The 18,077-nt window shown below is 38.0% G+C and overlaps 1 protein-coding gene across 1 annotated transcript in view; it reads right to left on the bottom strand.

Moving 5' to 3' along the window:
* The window catches only part of slc2a4rg (SLC2A4 regulator), an 81,028-nt gene that overhangs the window by 6,952 nt on the left and 55,999 nt on the right, over window positions 1–18,077 (bottom strand). The window contains exons 6-7 of the mRNA XM_057817771.1: window positions 7,942–8,215; window positions 1,922–2,052 (exon numbers count right to left, since the gene is read on the bottom strand). Of these exons, the coding sequence (XP_057673754.1) occupies window positions 1,922–2,052; window positions 7,942–8,215 (405 nt within the window). The remainder of the gene's footprint in view (window positions 1–1,921; window positions 2,053–7,941; window positions 8,216–18,077) is intronic.

Here is an 18,077-nt window from a genome sequence, read left to right as displayed (position 1 = left end):
ACCTGCCAGGCGCATCCTGTCAAACTTTTGTTAGTTCATTTACAGGACAAGAAGTGCACAAGTTGTCATGGTAACATTAACAGATGAGGTTAAACAGTCTAAACTCAAGATTTCCAATTCTCTCTCTCTCTCTCTCTCGCTAGCATTCACGGTTACACTTTATTTGAACTATGTGTCAAAAGATTGTCATGTTGATGGCATGACACCTGTCAGGAATATGAATGAGGGCTTATGACAGATGCTATGAGTGTCATTTAGTAAATTATGTCACTTTTGATGCAATATTGATTTTTTCAAATGTGTTTGGATTAGGATTAGTTTAGGAACTGTGTTAGGGTAAGGACACCTACCGACATCTGTCGTAAGCATTCATTATTGCGCATGACAGTGTCATGTCATAATTATGATGGTCCTATAACAGTCTTATGACACAGATTGGACGCCTGTCACCATTGATGGTGACAGGCGTCCAATCCCTTTCAAGCCCTTACAGTCAAAATGGATTGGACGCCTATCACAGTCAATGGCAGCCAATGAAGTAATACTTACAAATAAATGAATATAAAAACCTCAAGCTTTTTTACTCGATTCCGATCCCTGAAAATGATGTGATCGGGCCCAATTTCCGATAACGTGCTCCAATCAGGACATCCCTAACAGTGTTGTTAATCTTACTTTAAAAAAGTAATTAATTACAGTTACAAATTACTTCTCCCAAAAAGTAATTGAATGTATGAGTAATTAGTTACTTGGCAAAGTAACTGGTGATAATTTTCATGTTTCTGTTTTTTTGTTTTTTTTTTCAATTTTTACAATTGGCCCAAAGCCCAATCCTTTACCCTAAACTTAAGTAAATACTGGGGTATTGCAGATTTTGCGATAACTAGATAGTAACCTCTGCTATGTTTGGAAGTCATTTAATGTTGTGAATGAACTGTTAAAGTTTTTAAAATTGCTCCCGTTATTGCATTAGTTCCCTTCTGTCTACTTTCGACGTATGAAAGTTTTTAAATTGTTTCATCATTTAAAGATAGATTCAGGTCGAGATTTTGCCGATTTAGCAGTATTTTAGGTAAAAAGTTACTTAGGTTCACTAGGAAGGTTCTTTATAACAGAGCCTTCCTGAGAAGTCGTCTGCCTTAAGATGGCAACTGTTTACTAATGCCGGCGAGTCCATCATTTCGCATCTAGTTCTCTATACATGTGCTAATGCTGCCGTGTCTGTCATTTCGCATCTAGTTCTTTATATATGTGATATCTACCGTAGCGTCATGTGAGCGTAGTTTGTATGCTATCGGTTACAGTCAAATATTATTGGAGCCACTGAGGATCACATTTGCAACGGCGTCACAACTCCTTTGCCTCTTCCCCACTCCTGCTCTGCTCTCTCATCTCCATGAGTCCGTGTCCCTCAGACTTTTCTCGCGTCATTCAGCCAACATAATAACGCATAGTAACGCACACCTTTACATCCTCAATAATGGTAACGGCGTTGCAAAGATGAGAAAAGTAATTAATTAGATTACTCACTATTGAAAAAAATAACGCCATTAGTAACGCCGTTATAACCTAACGGCGTTCTTAACAACACTGATCCCTACTAATAACATGTAAATAATGGTAATTTAAGAATGTGTTATATCAGAAGTGTGCATTAAACTTGTAGCCTCTCAAATGACCAGCAATCACCGCACAAGAAGTAGCTTTCAGCTTCTTTCAACTTGCAATGTATACTAAATGTGTGTAAAATTATTCTGTACTTGCTTATTGATCAAAGACCAATCAAAAAGAATGGAAAGGAATTTCCCCCTGCAGGACAAATATTGTTTTCTTCTTCAGGAACAATACCCAGGTCTCCTAATTGTGCATCTGCAGTTTCTAATAAAAGATACAATGAAACAAAAAGGACATTGCCACGTACCTGTTTCCCGGCGCTGATTTAGGTGTTGGCGTTATTAAAGTGTGGTTCTTGTTAACAGTGCCACTTGTGTTGGAAGCCGGCTGCCGCTTTTCCCCGATGCAAACTGTGCGAACATGAGTCACAGCAGGGCCCTGTGCATAAAGAAAGGCCACTCGATTTAATATGCTGTAGTTAGGCATCCATACTACCATACTTCAAAAACAATATAGTATGAGACTCCAGCAAGACAGGAGAATTTAGTCATTGTGGGAGTAAAACATGAGCCATTGCAATTTGAAAAAAAATTAATTACGTCTGGATTTACACTTAATAGCTAAATTGATACAGTACAACTCACATTTTTCTTGTTTCAAGGGTCACAATTAAAGTATGCCAAGGTAAATAGAAGAAAACCCTTGCATGGAATCAGGCCGCTTTACAAATATCCAAAATCTTTTCAGTGTGAGCTCGTCAATGCTAACATTACATGTGTGACCATTATAATAATCTAAAGAACTCCAAAGGGTGGGTAGTGTAGAATTGCCAACGTTTCCCGAATTTGTAAAAATTAAAAAAAAAAAAAAAAAATCGTCCATTCATTCCCCCCCAGTGAAAGAGGCTAATGTGTACTTCTTCTATGCTTCTAGGAAATCTTTCAAAATAACTGCATGGGACTGCTATCACACCGACACCACTTCTGAACGCAAATACATAGCGTGATCATGGTAGCTCCTAATCCACCGGGATAGTTACAGATGCATCACATAACTACCAGCTGACACTGCACGAAGAAGCAGCATGGACATGAAAGAACGGGAACATTGGAGCGGAAAAGCAGAATTGATTCAGATTAGGAAAACACTCAGGTGACTTAAAAGTTCCGCTCTGAGACCCTCAATTTGGCCAAATTTCAAAATTGTTCTATATGCATGTGTGATACATCATTGGAAAGCTTAAAATCTCAATTTACTGGGGGAACAGGAGGGCATTTTAACAAAAATATATATTTTTTTAAAACAGCAAAATCCTAACTGGAGGTGAGAGCACACGAGAGCATAATTAAAGACGCCATGATTTTAACGAGATACTATCGCGTATTTACCTCTTTTCGATCCAAAACTCTATGTAGCATGTATCACCAAGTGTCAAGACAAAGCTGTGAATGGCCACAGCTGGATTTTGGGGGGATTTTATGGGTGAAACATGGTAATATACCAAGGGTCGAGATGCAAAAATTGCAGACATCAAGGAGTGATGGAGATTTTAATTTTCATATATTTACCCTTTTAAAAGTGTTTTTTCTTTTTTTTTTTTTTTTTTTGTTTGGATCGATTATCTATCATCTAAAATATTAGGAAAAATGCGACAGTAACAAAAAAAAAATACAATTTAGTGATGGTTATGAGGTAGATAGCCGTGACTTTTTTACAGACGCAAATTTTTTCATTGTGATGTAATTTGTTTAAAAGTTTAAATTATTCAAGTGAATAATTTCGTGTTTTTTTTTTTCAAACTAAATATTAGAGATCAATCAATGATTCTAAGTTAAAAATGACAGACATTTTAAATAATAAATACGATTACTTACCTTCTTTTTATGGCTAGGTTGAAACAAAAGCGGTTGCGCAATGTCTGTAAACAGGGGTTTCCAGGGTAAAACGAACAAATTAAAAATAGTTCGGGGACTTAATGTGCCATGAATCGGCTACGGCAGTATATGGACATATTGTTCTATCAAACACATCAGTTCTTCTGGCTTAAAATACAGCAGTTTATTTTACAGAGGGGTGCAAGAGCAGAAACTGCTTATTCAGTCTTGTCTGTGTTTTCCACCATAGTCATCATTTTATTAGAACAAATCTTCAATGCACTGAAATGAAATGTAGCCCCTCAAAATAGCAAAAGAAAGCACAATTGTTACTTTAAAAGGATTGATGACATTTTGCTTGTTTGTGATTGATATGATTGCTGATGCAAAAGCAATATTTGTCCTAAAAAGGAAAAATGGCAGGAAATTCAGAAGCACTTTAAATGGTGGCAGGTGTTTGCTGACTCCGATTTAACATGAGTTTGGATGTTAAGGGTTCATTAACGACACACCGTACCGTACATCTTCTTGTATATGTGTTTTGGTGTTGTCAAGGCAACTGAGTCAAATATCCTTGCCCAACAAGCGTTTTTAAGCAGGCTGACGCCTTTTAATGCCGCCTCCAAGGGCTTATCAGAACACATGAATTAGTAGGCCTTGATGAAATAGAGAAAAATGAAGGACAGTGAGAAGATGGAGGAAGTGTGGAGACTCAAAAGTTGCAGCAAGGAGATTTAAGTCAAGGGCGGTGAGGGGACATTTCATCAAATCTCAAGACTAAGAGATTTAGGGGGCGAAGAACACTACACTTCCAAAGCTCACAATTGCCTTTACAGAATTTACTTAAACAAAAATAAATTTATGGAAAAATATAAACTTAATTTTGAAGGGTTTGCTTCCTGGTTACTGCCACAGTGCTTTTGTGCGAAGCACCAAACCCACAACACAGCACAGGTTGTCCACCTCTTTCACTCTGAATCCCTCCTTTCATGTGTCATCTGTTTCATCTGTTTTTTCAAGTGAAGTGCAACACAAACTATAAAACAGTAAAGATGCACGATAATATCGTTTACCAATTATTATCGGCCGATACTGGCAATTAGATGTCACACAGATAATTCAGATAAAAATAATAACAATTTCAATTATGTACTTGATTTAGCCTCCAAATGTGCGCAACCGAAGCAGTTTTGTCCACTTCTGCACCGCCGCCCCTCAACCCCTCCTCTCTCTGAAGCCCCTCAGGGACGAGGGGTTGAGGAGTATGGCGTCGTAGAGGAGGCGGCGTTACACAACAGGGCTGAGGCAATATCATGGCGGCTCTGTCACTAGTGTGGGTTGATTTTTCTGTGTGTGAAACAAACGATGCTCTCGCCATCTGTAAAAAATGCACTGCAGAAGTTCCACGAGGCGCAAAGAAAGCATCCTCATTCAAAACCACTAACCCGATCAGCCATTTAAAACTGCATTATAAAGATTTTTGGAACAAATACGAGGCTGCTGTTAGCGCGAATGCTAAAGCTAAACACATATAAACTAAGCTACGCTACGGGGCTTGTGACAACGGAGCGACGCCTGATTCACCTAAATCAAGAAAAAATTGCTTTCAAATAATGTTTTGAACCATAATTATTCTTGAATAAAGAACATTTCTGACAAACCAGTTTCAGCTAGCTATTTTGCTTCAAGAAATCTGAGTGAAATATACTTCAAGCGCTGGCAGATAATTTCACTTGTTTCCATTAGATTTACTCTGAAAACAAGGGAATTTAACTATTTTTAAGGAGGTATTTTTTTGCAGTGCAGTAATGTTATATGTTAGGAATGGCTTACTTTTAAAGGCATTTTTGTGCAACTTAGGTATTTACACTGTAAGTGATTGTTGCCAAAAGTTTACCATCACACAATGTCAGCCAACCTGTCTTTATTTAGATGTTAGAATTTACTACTTGATCACATTTGATGTTGAAAAAAAGAGCAATAAATTAAATTTTTGCACAGTAATATTTTCTCTTGTGTATACTTTAAAATTTTACATGAGGTAAATCTTTTTATAAAATTATCAGCTTGTCCGTAGACTACAAGATACTTGACAAGTCACATTAGGTATTCTCTACGCTCCGCCGGCCCGTAGGGGGCTGTGTGAGCCAGCTTCATTTATTAGAAATCGGTGGGAATGACTCTCACACATGCTTTTGAACACAAAGCCAGAATTACATTCGGCTTTGTTCATTCTTCGACAAATTTATGTAAAATAACTGCCAACTGCCCGGTTTTTGCTTTTTTTGCTTTCTATTCTATTCTATTCTATTCTATTCTATTCTATTCTAAGTTGTGATTGCTTGTGATTTGTATATACAATTTATTAATAATCTATTTATATTTTATAATTGATCCTGCATGTTTTCCTCAAGTATTAAGTTTCTGATGTGAAAACTGAGTGATTTAATATCTTTTGAAAACTTGCAGTAAATAAAATTTAAAAAATTAAGTTGCTGTTTTGGGCTAAAAATTAAATGATATGTTTAATATTGCTATAGATCTTGAAAATATAGGTGAATATCTCTGCATTTGGTGATTTTTGTGCATCTAGTGTAAAATCTGAGAATTTTATAGCCATTTTAAGTTTTGTTATACTTATTTAAAAAAATAATTAATCTGGATTTTAAAAGGGAACAACTTTGAATTTTTTGATGCCGCTGCTCATGGAGACTCATATATGGCTAAGGTAGGTGTCTGTTTTGGTTTTAGGTCGGTAGCAGCTTTGGTTTTGAAAATATTTTAAGTTTTTGAAAATAGGCCCCCTACGGATTGGCCCCGTTTCCCATGTCCTGTCAAGTATTATCATGTCTATGGGCTTGACATTAACGGTTACTGGTTGGAACGAAGAGGAAATTAGCGGTTATCGGTATCGGTTGAAAAATGTATTATTGTGCATCACTAAAACAGAGTGTTAGATGTACCGTACACTTGAGGCAATCAGTATTAGAGCTGAAACGAATACTCGAGCAACTCGAGTAACTCGAGTTTAAAAACTGATCCGAGTAATTTTATTCACCTCGAGGAATCATTTAATTTTGCCGGCTCTAAGCATCACGTTTTGCCGGGACTACTTTTAATGCGGGACAATGCGCTGACGTCACGTGCGTAGAGGAAGAAGTAATTAAAAAAAAAAAAAAAAAAAACCGCAGCCGACAGCCGCTACAAACTACGCCGACGTTGCTAAAAGATACGCCTGCATGATGCTAGTGTGGTAGCAGGTAGTGTCCGATGCGTCCATAGATATCGCATGCATTTAGGACTAGATGCGAAATGACAGACTCGGCCGCGTCTCGGCAGTGTTAGTAAACAGCCGCCATCTTTAAGCAGTAGACTTCTCATCACTAATAAATGTAACGTTACTGTCACTCGCTCACGTAACGTTAGCCCTTCGGAGGGCTAGGTTTCTATTGATTATGACCACTGTCGATGCGTGGCTAACGTGTCTTACATACAGGCTTTATTTAATCTGTAAAAACACAGCGCAGTAGAGTGATGAGGGTGTAAAATTAAAACATAATAAAGCTAACTGTCAGTTTTAGCTCAGTAGTCATTGCTGAATAAAACACCAAGTAGCACTGGTCCCTAATGTGCTCCAATACAGCAGGTATCATACATTTATTTTGAACACTGCAAAAACTCAAAATCCTATCACTACTTACAGTTTAGACTAACTTAAAACTTAACTAGAACTTAAAAATAGCTTGACACAAATGGAAATTAAATTGAAACACGTGGGGAAAACGCGTAGCTATCAAGTGATGTGTGTTATCAAGCGTAATTACATTTTTATGTTAGAAATGTTTTTTTTTTTTTATAAGATCTAGAAGTTTTTTGAGTGAAAGCAGTGAATTTTATTTTTTCTAGTCACATCTGAGATGCAATTGTTGGCTGTATCCAACAATGTACATCGAAAATAAAGACATTGATTGACTGAAAATAGTTCAATATTGGATTAAATGTCTTTTTTTCTCATGTATATTTATAATTGCTCTTTACCTAAAAAAAAAAAAAAGAAGTTTTATCCGATTACTCGATTAATCGATAGAATTCTCAGTCGATTACTCGATTACTAAAATATTCGATAGCTGCAGCCCTAATCAGTATAATAAATTAAAATGTTAAGGGAAAAAAAAAACATCTGACTGAATTGTCCGTGTGAACTTTGGTAAATATTTACTGGAAACTTTCTTCACTTTATCAACCTGGTAGGGCCTCCCACGCTGCTGAGCTGAATCTGACCTAAGACCTTTTTTATCCCACGCCTCTTAAACCACCTCGGCTCAGTGCAAACCAATTGCAAAATGTGCTAACTTTGTTTTGTGGGTTTGAGCATGCACTAGTGAGTGTGGGGGTGTGCGTGTGTGTGGGCGCGAACATGCATGCCCACTGTCCGTCCTGCGGCGTGACCTACCTGGTAGGCATGGTCAGTGCGAATGTGGCAGAGTGTGGAGGGAGCCGACTGGCTGAGCAGTGTTGGGCCGTGGCTCTGCGCCGCATTCATATTGATGTGCTCCGAATGAGGGACGTCGGTGAGCGGCGGGGGGAAAATGGGCGGGGGGCCAGCCGTGGTGGGCGAGGTGGGCGTGAGGCTGGACAAGCCCTCTGTCAGGCTGTCCATGTTGACCTCGATCTCGGAGTAATAGAAGTCCTCCTCTCCGTCACTATAGTCCGAGTCGCTGTTACGGCTGAAAGGAAGCCACAGAAAACGCAATTATGCTAAAACATTGTCTGGATTTTCATTTCGGAGTCATACATTAAAATAATTAACTTGAGATGTTTTGTTCTTTCTGGATGCCTTATCTCCCTATCTTGCCAATCCCAGTTGAATTTGAGCAAGCGGCAGAGCCCACTTGAATGAATCGCAGGAGACAGCTGCACAAAAGGACTGTACTTCTGACTTCTATGCTCATGGGGCACACTGTCATGTCACGTCACATGAAGGTCAGTTTTCATTTACACGCTCAAGAAACATAACAAACTTGTTCAATTAATACATTGGCTAACATCGTTATTGTCTTTTGGCAAAATTTGTGAGATGACTATGGATGCTAATAATTTTTGCACTTTCAAGTAGCGACCAGCGTTTTTATGATTTTCACCAGCAGGTGGGAGTAGAAGGCAGTGTTCAGCAAAAGGTCATGATGCAAGCAGGGTATCACCCAAGACACTAGCAACATTTTCATTTCATTTTCCGTACAGTTATCCACACGAACGTCGCAGGGGTGCTGGAGCCTATCCTACCTATCGATGGGCAGGAGGCAGGGTCCATCCAGAACGAGTTGCCAGCCAATCGCAGGGCATATAGGCTATAGACACACAAACATTCACACGCCTAATAAAATTTGCAGAGAATTTGGAGTGTCCAATCAGCCTACCATGCATGGTTTTGGGAGGAAAGCAGAGTCCCTGGAGGAAGTAAGTGTACCTGGAGAAAACCCACGCAGCCACGGGGATAACATGGGAAAACATGCAAACTCCACATAGGAAAGCCGGAGTCCAGGATTGACCCCGTGATCTCAGAACTGTGAGCCACTGTACCACACCAGGAACAATACAAACTAAACGACTACTTCCAAACTACAGTGCCTTGCAAAAGTATTCGGCCCCCTTGAATCTTGCAAACTTTCGCCACATTTCAGGCTTCAAACATAAAGATATTAAATTGAATTTTTTTGTCAAGAATCCACAACAAGTGGGACACAATCGTGAAGTGGAACAAAATTTATTGGATAATTTAGACTTTTTTAACAAATAAAAAACTGAAAAGTGGGGCGTGCAATATTATTCGGCCCCTTTGCGTTAATACTTTGTAGCGCCACCTTTTGCTCCAATTACAGCTGCAAGTCGCTTGGGGTATGTTTCTATCAGTTTTGCACATCGAGAGACTGACATTCTTGCCCGTTCTTCCTTGCAAAACAGCTCGAGCTCAGTGAGGTTGGATGGAGAGTGTTTGTGAACAGCAGTCTTCAGCTCTTTCCACAGATTCTCGATTGGATTCAGGTCTGGACTTTGACTTGGCCATTCTAACACCTGGATACGTTTATTTTTTAACCATTCCATTGTAGATTTGGCTTTATGTTTTGGATCATTGTCCTGTTGGAAGATAAATCTCCGTCCCAGTCTCAGGTCTTGTGCAGATACCAACAGGTTTTCTTCCAGAATGTTCCTGTATTTGGCTGCATCCATCTTCCCGTCAATTTTAACCATCTTCCCTGTCCCTGCTGAAGAAAAGCAGGCCCAAACCATGATGCTGCCACCACCATGTTTGACAGTGGGGATGGTGTGTTCAGGGTGATGAGCTGTGTTGCTTTTACGCCAAACATATCGTTTTGCATTGTGGCCAAAAAGTTCAATTTTGGTTTCATCTGACCAGAGCACCTTCTTCCACATGTTTGGTGTGTCTCCCAGGTGGCTTGTGGCAAACTTTAAACGAGACTTTTTATGGATATCTTTGAGAAATGGCTTTCTTCTTGTCACTCTTCCATAAAGGCCAGATTTGTGCAGTGTACGACTGATTGTTGTCCTATGGACAGACTCTCCCACTTCAGCTGTAGATCTCTGCAGTTCATCCAGAGTGATCATGGGCCTCTTGGCTGCATCTCTGATCAGTTTTCTCCTTGTTTGAGAAGAAAGTTTGGAAGGACGGCCGGGTCTTGGTAGATTTGCAGTGGTCTGAGTTTCCTTCCATTTCAATATGATGGCTTGCACAGTGCTCCTTGAGATGTTTAAAGCTTGGGAAATCTTTTTGTATCCAAATCCGGCTTTAAACTTCTCCACAACAGTATCTCGGACCTGCTTGGTGTGTTCCTTGGTTTTCATAATGCTCTCTGCACTTTAAACAGAACCCTGAGACTATCACAGAGCAGGTACATTTATACGGAGACTTGATTACACACAGGTGGATTCTATTTATCATCATCGGTCATTTAGGACAACATTGGATCATTCAGAGATCCTCACTGAACTTCTGGAGTGAGTTTGCTGCACTGAAAGTAAAGGGGCCGAATAATATTGCACGCCCCACTTTTCAGTTTTTTATTTGTTAAAAAAGTTTAAATTATCCAATAAATGTTGTTCCACTTCACGATTGTGTCCCATTTGTTGTTGATTCTTGACAAAAAAATTAAATTTCATATCTTTATGTTTGAAGCCTGAAATGTGGCGAAAGGTTGCAAGATTCAAGGGGGCCGAATACTTTTGCAAGGCACTGTATGTGTGACCATTTGAGTTTTCAAATGCTCGAGTGTTGTTGAGTGAATAGAAAATGCTCTATAAATCTCTTAACTGTATCATTATCAACAGCAGTGTTAGTAGTAATACAGCATACGTTGAATTAATATACATACATTTACACTGCGCACTATGCAATCATAAAAACTGGGAAATAAAACACATAAGCCCTACAAATCACCAATGACCAAAGAAATGAATAGAAAAGGCTTTGGAGATTTCAGAGGAAACCAAAGTTGTGTTTTGGCAACCGCCCGACATGCCTGGTTTTGGCGGATGTTTAAAAAAAAAAAAAAAAAAAACTCAGTACGACCCAAAGAACACCAACCCTACAGTCATGCATGGAAGTGGAAACATTATGTTTTGGGACTATTTTTATGCAAAGGCCGCAGGGGGGGCTTCACTGCACTGAGGGGCCATTGAACAGAACCATGTACTGTAATATCTTTTTCATTCAGAAATAGTATTTTCAACGGATTTTGATAGCAGTAGATTCATGTTCAATAAGTCTAACTGGACAATATACAATATTACTCTATAATAATTAGGAGTGTGTATTGCCTCATATCTGGCAATACGATTCATATTACGAATTACAGGTCACGATTTGATTCGATCCCGATTAATCCTGATACTTCACTTGAAGGATTATTGCGATATTTGTATATCACTTTAGAAAAAACATAAAAATGAACATAAGTACGTCTATATTTATTTATTCCTGATACCTCATCCAGCACTCAAGTAAAAATGATTTTGTTTTATGTTTAAACAACATATGACTTTCAATATAACATGTTTTATTTTTTAGTGGAAACCTGTTTTAGTCCAATTGCAACGATTAATCGATTAACTCGAGTATTCAATTAGAAAAAAATATTCAAATTAAATTTTGCTGCCTCGAGTAATCGTTTAATTAAAGTGGCGTTGTAATGTTTTTTTTTTTTTTTTTTTTTTTTTAAAGTGTTTACATTTTGTTCATTGATTAGGGTGGATACATTGCCCTCTGGTCAGCCTCATATCACATGGCTATATCCAACTACTCCCTGTTAAGACCAACGTAAGCTAAGTTTTTCTTTGGGCTAATGTTTTTTTTAATACATTCGTTATTTTGTTTATATGTATATTTAGCCATTTTTTGTGGGAATATGAGTCTGAACCATTTGTTAAGAGCATTGGAAAAAAAACACGTTAGAATGTTATAGCATTTAAGCTGGCGGACTTTTGCAATGTAAGTTAGCCAATTGTTCTTTTGTTGTACATAGATCCTCATTTATTTATTTTTAATACCGTTTGAGGCTCAGCTCAGGTATTTTAATTTTTCACGTTCCTTTTCTGATTACTCGATTATTCGAACTAACTAGTTCATCGATTAATTGACTACTAAAGTAATCGATAGCTGCAGCCCTATTCTAAATAGTCCATGACTCCGTTTTTGCAGTCAAGCCAAAATGAGCCCAAATTTCACCCTTACAACTAATTCAAGCAACCACTAGAGGGAGACATACACAAATCTTTACTCGGATTAGTCAAATGTTGTTGTTACTTCAGTAAGGCTATGCTGCTGTGTGCTGCCAACTACTGGACGGGAGTAGAAGTGCAGCCACTGAATTGTTTATCTCCACCAAAACCATATGTAAGGATCAATACAAATGGGTTATGAATCGATATGAGAATTGCGTGACGTAATATGAAATATCTCAGAATCGATTTTTTTAACACCCCTAAAAATAATGCTGTTAACCCAAAAGCAAATCAATGTTTTAATCTTACCTTACCTCACAATATCTAAATAACTACCTTTCACACCAGCAGCCTGACGCTGTTAAGTGATGATTATTAAACACGTGTTGTACGTTAAAAGTGTTCTCAGAGAAGAACTCAGTGTCCAACTTTTTACTTCTCAACCTGTACTATTCAGCTGCTTTGACACAGAGAATGGCAATCTGAGTGTCCTTATGGTCTGAACAGTTTTAATGCATCAAATGGGAGTATGATACAGTATACTTCCGTTGTAACTATTAATTGTTTTTCGTTAATTAGGAGAAAGCAGGGAGCAGGAATGGGCTTTGGGGGTACAGAAAAGAAAATAGAATAGGAGGCAGTGACAGAGCAAGCAACAACAAGAAATACATTAAACGCCGAAACTACCTATGAATAGGGATGGGAATCGAGAAATGGTTCCGTACGTTTCAATTCCATGGAATCGTTTGGCAGTTTATCTAACGATTCTCTTATCGATTCCATGCAGCACGAATTACGTTACAATTGCGTCGCGTGATTTATGCATGCTGCACACGCTCAATTCAGCAAGTAAGACTACATGAGTATTCAAAGATTGACCACTCACCAAGTACAATCTGAAAAGCTGTCACCAAGTGATTTTGTGTTGATTTTCACAGGCCAGGTCATTATTCATGAGACTACTTAAAGAAATGGTAATTTTTTTCCCCAAAAAAGTCTATTAATGGGTCTACTGTATTGTATTCCTTGTTGAATACTCTATAAGAAAAATATAACATAGATGCATCTACAGTCATCCTAAACGACTTTATTAGCAATTTTAATACTCATTTCGGTCGGTAGTCCACAAATCAGTGTTTTTTTTTTCCAAAATAATTTGAATTTGGTGGGTCGGAGGGCCAATCTGACCACTGATTTCACACAAATTTATATACCTCCGGATCCGAGGGTGGAATTACTTCCCGAAATGCACCTGACGACTACAGCTAATCAGCGTATTTTCGCCCGTAATTCGTGATAGGATGGTCCCATTGGTCCCAAACAACTTTTTTTCGACTCAGTATCAAAAGGCCTTTCTATAGAGTGCCCAAACTATGTCTAGGAAGTTAACAAATCCAAGATAACAGAAGATTGTGCTAAAATTCCTCTTATATTGTATGATATCCAACAGTCCTTATGTAATTACACCAACCTAATTATAAACTTGTTAATATTTGGGACAACAAAAGAGATATTCTGCCCCTGCTGTCTGGACTAGATGAACACTTTCTGTGTGTGCAGGCTTTCGCCACCCCATCTGATGGGGTGTTCTCCACTGCTGGAGACACCATAAGTCCAGAAAGATCACGTATCCTACCTGAAAATCAGACATGCTTATTTTTCTGCAAAAAAATTGTTAATTTTGCACATTTGCACTATGCACTGTTCTGTTGTATTTGACAGTATTTATCTTTTTTCACTATTATTTTTTAGTGCTATCAGCTCATATGTCCTTTTACAAAGGAGGAATTTTTCAGTAAAATGTTACACATTCATGTCTATTTGCCACAGTTAACATCGAGGCTTTGGGCCTCTTTTGACCTCGTTGTGAGTTTGTAAGGTTGTAACTTTTGATTAAACAAACCAGATGCCAATCAAAATGTTTGTTCCTTTTTTCCCCCCCAAATTAGAATCGATAAGAGAACTGATAAAGAATTGAATCGTTAAGCAATATCGATAATGGAATCGGAATCGTAAAAATCCTATGAATTCCCATCCCACCTATGAATATAGTGGTGCTATCAGTAGCTAACGGTATTTCCCTTGGACATTATGTGGGGGGTTAAGAAGAAAGAAAAGGGGGGTGATCAGCAAATCAAATCAGCAATGTGAGGTGTTGAACCCAGTAATATGTGAATCACTTGTACGTATTGTGTATCAAATCATGGGTCAAGAATCGTGGTACGAGTTGTATCGTACATTTTCGTATCATTATGGGCCTAATTTTAACAGTCTACCGATTTTTTTTCTTCACTTAAGATCCTTTACTTTTCACCAAAATTGGCAGTGCTTCTTATATGTACTGTACAGTGGTATGAAAAAGTATCCAAACTAGGGCTGTTCCAAATGACTAATTTCTTCCCAATTAGTCAGCCGACTATTTTTACTAGGGTTGTTCCGATGATGTTTTTTTGCTCCTGATCCGATCCCGATCGTTTTAGTTTGAGTATCTGCCGATCCCGATATTTCCCGATCCGATTGCTTCTTTTTTTTTTGCTCCCAATTCAATTCCAATCATTCCCGATCATATACATTTTGGCAATGCATTAAGAAAAAAATGAGTAAAACTCGGACAAATATATACATTCAACATACAGTACATAAGTACTGTGTTTGTTTATTATGACAATAAATCCTCAAGATGGCATTTACATTATTAACATTCTTTCTGTGAGAGGGATCCACGGATAGAAAAGACTTGTAATTCTTAAAGGATAAATGTGACTTTGTATATTGTGACTAAATATTGCCATCTAGTGTATTTGTTGAGCTTTCAGTAAATGATACTGTAGCCATTTAACTGTTCTGCCAAAATGCATGATGGGAAGTGCAACCATGACTGTGCGTAGTGGCACCAATTGATATATCTTTTCTGCGTTGGGAAATAACATAGGGTGTTAGGAAAAAGATCAACTACTACCTTTCTTCCCCACATTACATCCCACGATATTTCCTAATGATGAGAGAGGGATTGTTAGGCTTTAGCCATTTAAAAAAAGGCTCCAAAGGCTGCCAAAATTCACTCTACTCATGTTACGCTGCCTTTTAGCTCTATACATAGGTAAAACAGCGCCATTATAAATTGAACGCGACAGTGCGTGAGTGGGTCGTGCAGCACTTGCATTAAATAATTTAACGTGATAAATTAAAAAAAAATTAATTACCGCCGTTAACGCGATAAATTTGATAGCCCAACTTTAAGCCAAAACTAACGACTCTGGATGAGTGACATTTTGTCTGTAACGTTAAATACAATTAGAAAACGATTTAATTAAAAAAAAATATATATATATATATATATTTTTTTTTTTTTTAAAAAGGCATGTCCGATATTTTTTTGCCGATTCCGATACTTTGAAAATGACATGATCGGACCCGATCAATCGGGATGGATCGGGACATCTTTCATTTTTACGATTAGTCGACTACTCAAAATTTTTTTTTTTTTTTAAATACTACTTTAACATTGACATTTTTGTTCAAGCTTATTAATTCCCAAAAAACATTTTGGAACACCTAAATTCTTTATTAACATATAAATAAATAACATAAATACCAATAATAAATCACAAACAATGAGGTCAAATGCTGCTGGGATTAACTAGTGCAAAAAAATGTAAACGGAAACACTGTGATTTTACCTCTTTAACAGGAGTCAAAACAATTCTTACTCTTTTTGTGGTATGTCATTGTCTATATTGTTCTAAATGTTAAAATGAATTGCAATGTCCCGGACAACCATTTTCAGAATACGTTGTGTGAGTTCAGATTATTTTTCTGGTGTGCATTCCGCATTTTTGGGGGATGGGAAAAACTGTTCAACTTTTGTTTGTTTTAAGATGAAAATAAATGAAGTAGAGGGCACACTGAAATATTACCACAATTATTTTGAATGAAAGGCCCACATACCCACAGTAACAAAAATTAAATATATAGTATTAATTTTATACTATAGACCCTACTCACATGACGTCACAACCACGCCTCCGTGCCATATTGTCCGTCTACTCGTCGTTTTGACGCATTACCGCTACGTAAATTACTCCTATTATGGCGTGTTTTTCTGCTCGTTAACATTAATAATCAAAATGGTGAAGGCGTGTGTGGCGGCTGGTTGCAATAACAGAGACGATATACGGAGAGACTTAAGTTCTACTGTATTCCGAGAGACCCGGAGAGGAGAGCGAGATGGACTGCTGCAATTCGACGAGAAAACTGGGCTCCAAACGATTACCACAGATTATGTAGTAGTCATTTTATATCTGGTAAGATGCATTTAATATATATTTAGAGGGTTTTGGGCTGACAAGCACAATTAAGATCATTACGAGGCTAATCGCCGACAATATACAGTTTCAAATTCAAGATGCTTATTTCTTCCACCATCATTACATTTTGAATAATATTTAGCTGGTACCAAGTGAAAGAAGCTGACCTCGTCTACGGATCATCAGTTAAACAGGTGTGTCCAAACCAACTTTTTCTTTTATTGATTGTCGCCATTTTAGAAAATTGGAAGGGTCACACGGGGTAATGTTACTTAGAGTGCTGCTCTTAAAGTTTTTCAAACTTTCGTGAGAATAGGCTGATTTTGTGTGGACAAGATAGTTGTAGATATCAGGGTAGCAGATGTCAGGCAGAGAGGGCGAAGACAGCGGGTCGAAAAAAAAAACATAACGCCTTTTATGCAACGCATCCAATGAGTTTACAGCGTCTTAAAGCACCAGGGCTTCCATGAATTGCTCTATAAACTGAACGACTAATTGAAACCATTGAGAATAGGGCTAAACAGAGACAGACAATATGGCGGCCGGATACAGCGACACGTCATTCTGTGACGTTGGTGAGTAGGGTCTATACTATATGTAATAATTTATAATATTAAGTAACTAATATTTGTACAGTCATGGATTACAGTAAACAGGCCAGTGCTGTTTCCATATATATTTTTATTATGTATATACAGGATATACGTATGTATATATTTTCCCCAAGTGGGAGCTTCCATGACCCTAATAAATGTAATAATAATTTTTAAACTAGGCCTGCAAGCAGGACTGAACGGGCCCTCGCAATGTAGCGCAACTCGGACAGTGTGCAGGTCAGGGTGGTGGCAGATCTTCCTCTCTAATCATCTCATTAGAACCTAACATGCTCGAAAGTTGCCTCTTTACATTCAAACACCTAAGAGATAAAAACCCCTATTGAACAGAGTACTACAAAAAAGGAGCAATTAAAGGATCGTCACGGCAAGAGACAGAGACATGTGGACATGGACCGTAAAATAAGTATTTCAAAAGGTCTTGAAACTATAATGACCAACCTGAAAAGAACTGGACATATATTAGAAAAATGAGTGACTTTCTATTGCCACTAGTTGGCGCTGTAGGGTTGATGCAAATGACTCCTACAGGACCCTTCAGAGTATGACTCAACAAGCACGAGATGTTTGGCGCAGATATGTTGTAGAAGTTATGACTGTTCAAATAGGAAACGCCTTTTTAAAAATTCAAGGGAGCGCCACTGAGCCCTTTTGTTACATTTTTTTGTAACGTCGCAAGATTATCAAAATCCACGCAAAGCCGCATGTATATGCAAAATTTGGTGAGTTTTCGTGCATGTTCAGGCCTCCAAATGTAAACTGTACTACAAATGGATAAAAATTTCACATTCGATCCCGATACCCGATTTTCTGTTGGATTTGGAAAATCGGTGCAAGAGACTTTTTGGAACAGTTTTGCATAAGGTGTGGACTCCCCAAATTTCATTGCTCTACGTTGAAAAAAACCAATAGGAAAGGCCTTTTTTAAAACT

This window comes from Corythoichthys intestinalis, chromosome 2 (genome assembly GCF_030265065.1).
Source record: "Corythoichthys intestinalis isolate RoL2023-P3 chromosome 2, ASM3026506v1, whole genome shotgun sequence".
Lineage (NCBI taxonomy): Eukaryota > Metazoa > Chordata > Actinopteri > Syngnathiformes > Syngnathidae > Corythoichthys > Corythoichthys intestinalis.
The sequence above is the reverse complement of the archived record's forward strand: the minus strand, read 5'-3'. Positions and strand labels throughout refer to the sequence as shown.